The sequence below is a fragment of the Rhipicephalus microplus genome, chromosome X, assembly GCF_043290135.1.
Source record: "Rhipicephalus microplus isolate Deutch F79 chromosome X, USDA_Rmic, whole genome shotgun sequence".
In the NCBI taxonomy this organism is placed as follows: Eukaryota; Metazoa; Arthropoda; class Arachnida; order Ixodida; family Ixodidae; genus Rhipicephalus; species Rhipicephalus microplus.
Window position 1 is genome coordinate 399,417,178 of NC_134710.1, and position 8,354 is coordinate 399,425,531.

General features: G+C 48.7%; 1 protein-coding gene across 1 annotated transcript in view; it reads left to right on the plus strand.

Moving 5' to 3' along the window:
* Positions 1 to 327: 327 nt before the first annotated feature.
* tok (tolloid-like protein 1 tolkin) overlaps positions 328 to 8,354 on the plus strand; it is a 746,482-nt gene continuing 738,455 nt past the window's right edge. Inside the window, exon 1 of the mRNA XM_075880185.1 lies at positions 328 to 789. Within this exon, the coding sequence (XP_075736300.1) occupies positions 543 to 789 (247 nt within the window). The 5' untranslated portion in view covers positions 328 to 542. The remainder of the gene's footprint in view (positions 790 to 8,354) is intronic.

Here is an 8,354-nt window from a genome sequence, read left to right on the forward strand (position 1 = left end):
TCCGCCACTGGTGTCCAGCCCATGGAGATCGTCGTGAAGGAGTCGTCAGATCGGCTGGAGCTGTGACCCACGGCCCGCTTCTCGTTCAATAACTTTATTTAGGTTTGCTCCATACTTAATTTTCGTTGCCAGAACGCTTCGGAGGTCAGCACACCGTATCGTCGACTCACGTGCTTTATTTTCGTTTTCCTTTTACTCAGTTTTTTTTTTCTCGTTTTCCCGGGAGAGGCGAACCTTGGTCGTCCACTTTATCGTCAAGCGGTACCAGAAGGTGTGCCATACACTTGGCATCGGCGCACGGTCGTAACGGGGATAGCACCCTGGTGGCTTTGCTGAATACTTCCGACTGCTTGGCTGCTAACCTCTGGCCCAAAGTGTGTGGCGATAACTGAAAAAGTGCAGGGCACAAGGTGCACTGCGCGTTGTTTTAGGGTGCTGTCGTGGTTGAAAGGTGAAAGGATCTCTCTGACAAGTGGACAAGTCGTCGCTGTGTCGACGGAGCAGTAGTTCAGTAACACCAGGGGAGAACGGCAAGCAACGTCATGACGGGAGCGGCGGATGACCAGTGCTGTGTGGAGACGTCTCCTACCGGGCTCCACCACGGCGTCTCCAGAGACGGTGCTTCTTCGCGTTTTGTGCCATGGCTGCTGGTGTCGGTGCTCTTTGTGCTGTGCGTATTGACCGCCGAGAACCGCGTGGACGCGAGACATTTCACGGCGGACGAGCTGCTGCGGACGAAGTTTCCCATGAGGGTCTCGGACGACCTAGACCTTGATCCCTGCAAATCAGGTGGGTGCGCGCTTCTTTCTTCAGTTGAACTGCACACCTTCGCGTGGGTGCATCTTCCCGTCACGCGTTGGTTGCGTGGGAGGCTGCACTTCTCGTGCCCCGGAAATGGGCTTCTCTGTTGTACACATGGCGCGCTGTTCAGTACGGCATGCTTTGTTTCGTTCGTCTGTGAAGAGGAAATATACATAGCGTCAAGAGCTCACAAGACAAACGAGGGAAACTAAAAAAAAAACAACAACGCGCCCGCATTATATGAAAAAAAGAAAACAAAACAAGTGCGTGCGTTGATGCAGTCGCCATAAAGTTCTCGACTATGCAGGTTCGTCGCTACGTTATCAATGCGCACTACACGGGTCATGTGTACTACGCATTGATTCGGTGCGGTCCAATTACGTGAATAAAAGCGCTCAGAATCTTGTAACAAAAAAAAAAAACTTGAATGGTTTCTCACAAAGTGCAATCAATTAGTGTGCAGCCGCACCTATGGAGAAATAGACAGCCAAAAGGTAAGGAATCGTTAACGTGTGTTGCACACATTGCATATGGGAAATTTATTTTACCTAGAAGTGCGTCACTACTGTTCCTCCACGCTTTCCTTTTGTAGTACTTTTTTTATTTCTCTTTATACTGATGCTGTCGTCTTTGCAACAGACCTATGATTTACCGTGTTGGATATTCTTTTTGGACAGTTGCCTTTGGCAATAAAGGACGCTTAGGAACGTCTTCAGATGGTGTTCTCCCGTGGAGCCATATAGTAAAGCAAACGGCGTTTCATTTTATTCGCGGCGCCAATTTCGCTTGAAAATCTTGTAGAAGGAGCATGCAGTTTTAGTGTTGTTTGCAGGCCTCGTTATTACTCGTGATTAGATCCTTCTTGTTGTCGTGTAACGATCGCCAGGCGTCTGACCGAGAATACGAATAAACGACCCGTGGAACAGGCTCGGCGCGCTGTTTCCTTGTCGTTCCATGTTAATAAACAGCGGTAGGCGCCGTCCACTTACTGGGGCGCCTGTAACGACATTGCTGCGCGGAGGCTCCGGCCAAACCAAAGTTCACCCCACCCTCTTTGATGACGTGGACTGGCGCATCAGCTGCTAAGTTGCCTCCGAGCATAGTGCTTCGGGGAGTAAACAGCGGTAGGCGCCGTCCACATACCGGGACGCTTGTAGTGGCATCGCTGCGTGGAGGCTCCGCCCAACCCAAACTTCGCCCCACCCTTTTTGATGACGTGAACTGGCGCAGCAGCTGCAAAGTTGCTTCCGAGCATAGCGCGTCGGGGAGCCTGCTGCGTGAATCCCCGACGCACTATGCTCGGAGGCAACTTAGCAGCTGCTGCTCCAGTTCACGTCATCAAAGAGGGTGGGGCGAAGTTTGGGTTGGGCGGAGACTCCGCGCAGCGATGTCACTACAAGCGCCCCGGTATGTGGACGGCACCTACCGGTATTTACAAACATGTAATATAGGTATAGACGTCGAATATACCAGCGCGTACTCCGACACAAATTGCGACCTAACAAGTGTCTCGTTACCGCCCCGCCACGGTGGTCTAGTGGCTAAGGTACTCGGTTGCTGACCCGCAGGGCGCGGGTTCGAATCCCGGCTGCGGCGGCTGCATTTCCGATGGAGGCGGAAATGTTGTAGGCCCGTGTGCTCAGATTTGGGTGCACGTTAAAGAACCCCAGGTGGTCGAAATTTCCGGAGCCCTCCACTACGGCGTCTCTCATAATCATATAGTGATTTTGGGACGTTAAACCCCACATATCAATCAATCATCGTCACCAATAGCGCCACGGATGGTTCGCCGAAAAGCGATCGAAAACTGCCAGTACGATGTCATTATTTGAACCAAACTCTATCGCACGAGATTCGAAACTAGGGTCATTAGTCAAGGCTGCTTTCCCGTTGCCCGGGGGATACAGCCGGAAAATACCAATTGAAAAAAAAAAAATCAACGTACACTTTCTATGCTGATTTTTTTTTCAACTAAATTTTTGACCTAGAGTGCTTATATATATTCGTGTGCATTTGCCCGCTGTGGCAAGCTGTGCCGATTTCGTGTGCGTTGATATATTACGTAATAATATACGAACTGGTTATGCTATACTGACGCAAGACTTGCGATTGGAAGAGGGCGATGAATAACCTATCGATATTCTCTCCTTACACCGCCAGGAACTCAATTTAACAAAGCGCTGAGAGTAATTAACAGTGTGCACAAAGCACATCTTCAAGAAAAAGCTCCCAAGTCAGTACCGTATTAGTTATTACAATGCCATTAGTGACGACTAAATAAATTAACAGGACAGTTGATTGCTTTGTCGGGTACACGTAATGCTAGATTTGCAGCTGCACCGTCTTTCGTCGTGGCGTCGGTGCATGTGCTTGGCTATACGGCGCGGCTTCGATCCCTTCTGCGGCGGTCGCAGTTTCCATGGGATTGATTGATATGTGGGGTTTAACGTCCCAAAACCACTATATGATTATGAGAGACGCCGTAGTGGAGGGCTCCGGAAATTTAGACCACCTGGGGTTCTTTAACGTGCGCAGTTTCCATGGGGGTGGAAATGCTTGTTACATTAGGGTGCACGTTAAAAAAGGGCAGGTGCTCGGAATTTCCGCGGGCTTTCACCACGGCGTCTTTCATGTCATGTCGTTGTTGTGGCACTCCATACCCTGGAAGTTATTATTAATGCGTTATTGATTATAACCTTTTTTTTCCGTGGTTCATGTTTGATTTTCGCTCTGTAAACCTAAGTTGACAAAATAAAGTTGTTCTACTCGCCACCAAAGTTGATAAGGCGTTCTGCACCGGCGTGCAGTTGAAACCAACTTCCCCTGGCAACGCTGCTCCGTTAATGAGGTAGGCATAGTCAGTTTTCTTTTCTTTTTTTCAACATTTTCGCCCCCCGCACTTCTGCTATGGTGGCCTTGGAATATTTTGGAGGGACTATTCGGTCCCGTGGCAGCTCGGGGTAGAAGGCGGCTCTGTGCCTCCAGAGCTGGCGTTCCGCTCCGAACTCACTCCCACATACGCCCATTTAATTCGCGGTCCTGTAACCAGCACTTAGATGCGCGGTCTGCATGCGCGCTGCTTATACTGTATTGCGTGCCGAAACACAACCAGAAACAATGTATTATTATGCAGCTGTGTGCTATACTGGCTTGGAAGCGATGCAGACCGATGCGTGATCTTGCCGCATTAAGCATCTTGCAAACATAATCACGCTATTTAATAGCGTTTGTTAACATCGTTGTACTTATTAGTTATTTCCTACTTCTCTAAAGCTAGGGTAAATTAAGTTTTTTTGTGGTGCCAAATACGGGGTGTGATTATGAGGCGCACCATATGTTGGGGACGCAGGAATAATTTTGATCACTCGTGGTTGCGTAACGTCATAAAAGAACACCAGCTTTTTTTTATCACTTTTAACCACGTCTAAGCGAGGTCGCCACGCCTGTGAATCACCACCGCTACGTTTTCGGTTAGCCAGGGCACCAGTTTATGGCTCTGCTCTGGAAATGTAGCGTGTTCGCTTTGCGCTGACAACTTAACGTGTATAGCCCATGTGCTATCGATGTAACAATCTCTCTCGCTAATACAGCAGTGATGATTTATAATCTGTGTGTGTGTGGTGCATGTGCAGCTTTCGCGTCGAGCTCGTTCACAAATATGAGTCTTTCTCTCGCCACTTCTTTCACTTTCTTTCATCCTGCTGTTCTCGTTCACTCGATTCCTCGTCTCCTCGGCGGTGTTCCACGTACACAGAACAGCAGCAGCTTCTTCCGAATATCGCGCGCGCGACCTAATCCCTCGATCGGCCTTAGCGGTGCCGGATGGTGACGAGCAATCCTGGTTGTGCCGGCCCGGCACGGTACGTGTCTTCGGCCAAGGCCTGCTGGAAGAGGGGGGGGGGGGGAATCTTTTTCTTCTGTCAGCGCGCACGACGCTCTAATCTTGGCGAGACTAGTTGGGTCGTGCGCTTCCCTCTCGCAACGCTGTCTCGCCGCGTCGTATCGGGATGACGTGAAGAGCAAGCGATAAGTGAGCGGAGGCAAAGATAGACAGGATATTCGACTGTCCCGCAGTAAGACAACGTCGTAAGCGAGGAGAACGCTTGTTTCCGTTGGCAACGTTGTTTCAACTACGCGGGGAGGGCCGAAAGCATCGAGATGCTTGCACGAGGAAATGCCGCGCGTCTTGTCGATGGCGAAGTCCGCTTTACGGCGGGCATGGATTACCGGGCCTTAGACGAAAGTGAGCTTGACAATTAACGATAGCGCTGTCCTTTCGCGCTGTTTCTCGATTGTTCGCATGCGCCCAACAAGATTTTGTTTCTGTTCTTAAGAACTAAGAAAGAAAGAAAAAACAGAATGTAGGGCTGTCATTCAGTGGAAATTTTCAATCGTAGTTCGCAAGAAACAGCTTCAATTTCTTGCCGTTTATTTTTGTAAGAAATGTGTTGTGCGGGTCCAACAATTTCATTTCACCTTATGGGGTCAAGCCCTCTCGCTGGCAGTGTGTTTCTTTCCCTCTTCTTTTTTGACATTCTTCGCGAAGTGAACAAGGTGTTTGGTGTCACCCGTTTGCCAAGGTACGGTCATTATATAGCTGGGCACGTACGACTCATAAAGAAAATAAGCTATGTGGCTGTCTTTGATGAGCCGGCTTTTTTTTCATTCTTAGTGTTTTTAAAAAGTGATTGCATGATAGCGCCAATAATTTCGTTCATTCCATGCAGGTTAATGGGTCTGGTTTCCCGGCTAGGAGCCGGTAGATAGTAGAAGGGCGACAAATGATGTCTTAAGAACATAAACGTGATGCCTCAAACTAGTTTTGTCTTTCGCGGATTAATGAAATAATAATTTTAAAATGAGAACGCTTTATGCCGGGGTCTACCAAGGCTTGAGTGACCTATTACCGTCACGGAAATGACGTCGAAAAATACGCACAATCAGAAGACAAAGAAAAAAGCTCCGTCCGAAGGAGTCGAGCCCATCACCATTGGGTCCGCGAGAACAAACGCTGGGCAGCATGGAGGAAGACAAAGGAGGGATGGTGCATTACATCATGCTGCTAGCCTTGACAAACCAACCCGTTTTGGAGCTGGCCGTGTCGGCCCAACACGTCACCTTTAGCGATGAGATCCCGCACCCAACGAGACTTGCCGATGCTTCGGGGCATGGCACCCGCTAGCTTTTATTCGAAAAGCGCTTGTTCGGAGCAGACTCACGGAGTAGGTAGAAAAACCGAGTGCCACCGACAGTACTAAAACCTACCGCATGCTCTGATGTTTTGATCACGCGTTAGGCCGACACGGTGGGCTTCACTTGGCTTCACTCGTGTGACGTAATGCTCTTTCCTTTTATTTTCTTCCTCCGTGCCGGGCAGGCTATCGACTGCGCGGTGACCATGTATTTAGTAGGCTTTAAAAAGTGCTATTTTTTATTTACCATTGTCCTTTCACAGTGTTATTGGTAAAGAGCAGTAATGCATCATGACCGTGGAGGCCGCGATTAGATCATCCAACGCGTCGTGTTCAATTTTGTCAACGATTCAACACATCCCCAGGTGGCGGCCTTACTCCAAGCGTCAGCGTCGCTCATAGCGTCTCTCTATACCAAAAAATGTGCGACACACACCGGCTTCGTTTGGCTTTAACTTCCGGTTCCCCATTTATGAGTAATCGCGGTCAATCAAAGGGAAAACACGACACGTGTGTCGTTTTTTTTTTTTGGGGGGGGGGGGGTGTTAGAAAACTACAACGGAGCGCCGAGTAGGCGACCTTATCCAAAGTTCGGCGTCTAGTAAGTCGCGCTGTTCTGGCTGTCACATCGTTTTCGCTGGATATGCTCTCACGGTTAACTTCTAAAGCTACCACAAACATATCTAACCACAAGAAAGCAGGTGTACATTTGAGGGCTCGTTTTTTTTTTGTTAGACACAATAATAATAGCATCTAACAGACAATAGTGTCAAGGAAAGTATAGCGGATGTTATAAGAGGTGACTGTCGTGTAAATGTGAATATAAAATAGGGGAAGAAAAGATAACTTTCCAAGGGCAGGGACCGAACCTGTGGCCTTCGAATAATGCGTCCCCTCTACCAACTTAGCTACCACGGCCGCTATGCCCCCATCCACTTTATTCGGTATATGTGTCAATTAAACGTGGGAGCGTCAGTCAGCGCCTCCCGTAGCTATGATAGAGAGTTTCAAACACTTTTATAGAGGCGAAGCTCTTCAAGGTATAGGGTAGTCCCGCGTCAGCGTAGTAGCCACCGCTAGTACTCAGAGCGCTCACTAGATGGTGCTGTGGCGCTCGCACCGCTAGAGATATTGTATCTGCTCCCTACGGGAGCAGAGTTGCGCATGGTCCGCCATTATGTTCAATGGTTGTGTAGTGAAGCCACTCGTCGCGCGCGCAGCAGTGAAATTGCACTGTTGCAGTGAGGCGGTATGTTGCTATAGATAGCGTAAAGGCTTGAGTCCCGTGTGCTTAGATTTAGGTGCATGTTAAAGAACCCCAGGTGGTCGATATTTCCGGAGCCCTCTTCTACAGCGTGTCTCAATATTATGGTAGCTTTGGGACCATAAACTCGAAAATTATTTAAATGAGGTGAAAATGATTTTAAAAATCACAGCATATTTACGGAGTGAATCATGATGTGTGGGGTGAAGCGTCCGTCCATCCGTGCAAGCGTCCATGCGTTAGATTGCGTCCGAGATTGCAGATGGCGCGCTGGTAACACTGACAAGGCGCGAGCCAAGGAACCCGAGCACTAACGCCTTCAACGCGCCCGCCGCTTTGCTTCGTCCATGCCCCACCAGCGATCCGCCACCTACGGCGACTATCCAGGAAACTGAGAGGGACACTCGTTCGAGCACGCAGGCAAAGCGCGCGTAGCAACCAATCGGAGGGTAGCGGCACTTGAGAGAGTTGTGGCAGAGCAATGTCATCTAGGAAATGAGACGAGAAAGGTCATCCATTTCCATTTCTCGTCTCTTCTTTTATCGGTTACGCATGTCTAGTGACAAGGTTAGACTATAAGAAGCTTCGCCCGTAAAACGTTACTCATTCGTAATAACGCCGCATTTCGGTTTTTTCCACCAGACGTGCGATGCACAATGTTTCTTCAGTGCACTAGACGGCCAATATATTGTGCAATGCACAATATATTGGCAGTCTAGTACAACGAACAAAAGTGGGCAAAAGCTATCAGTCAACATTCAAAGGCCACTCCAGCGGTGTGTTGCGTTTTTGTCGTCCACATCTGTACTTTTTTTTTGACTGACGAACCCTTCGTGTACCAAAATGCAACCATCGAATTTAAGCGAGCTGCTAACACCTCGTTCACAGCCTGTTTTCTTTCCGCTATAAGCGCAGCCTTAGTTTTTTCGCACTTCGTTTTTGATGGAGACTTGTCTCTTTTTTTCTGCAGGTAAGAAGAAGAAAAAATTGTCCCGAATCTACATGTTACACTGTAAATGTCGTCGAAAGACGATAGTCTTGCGTCTGCAGAGAGTGAACAAAACGTTTATTTGATGTTCTGCGCAAGAAAATTGGTG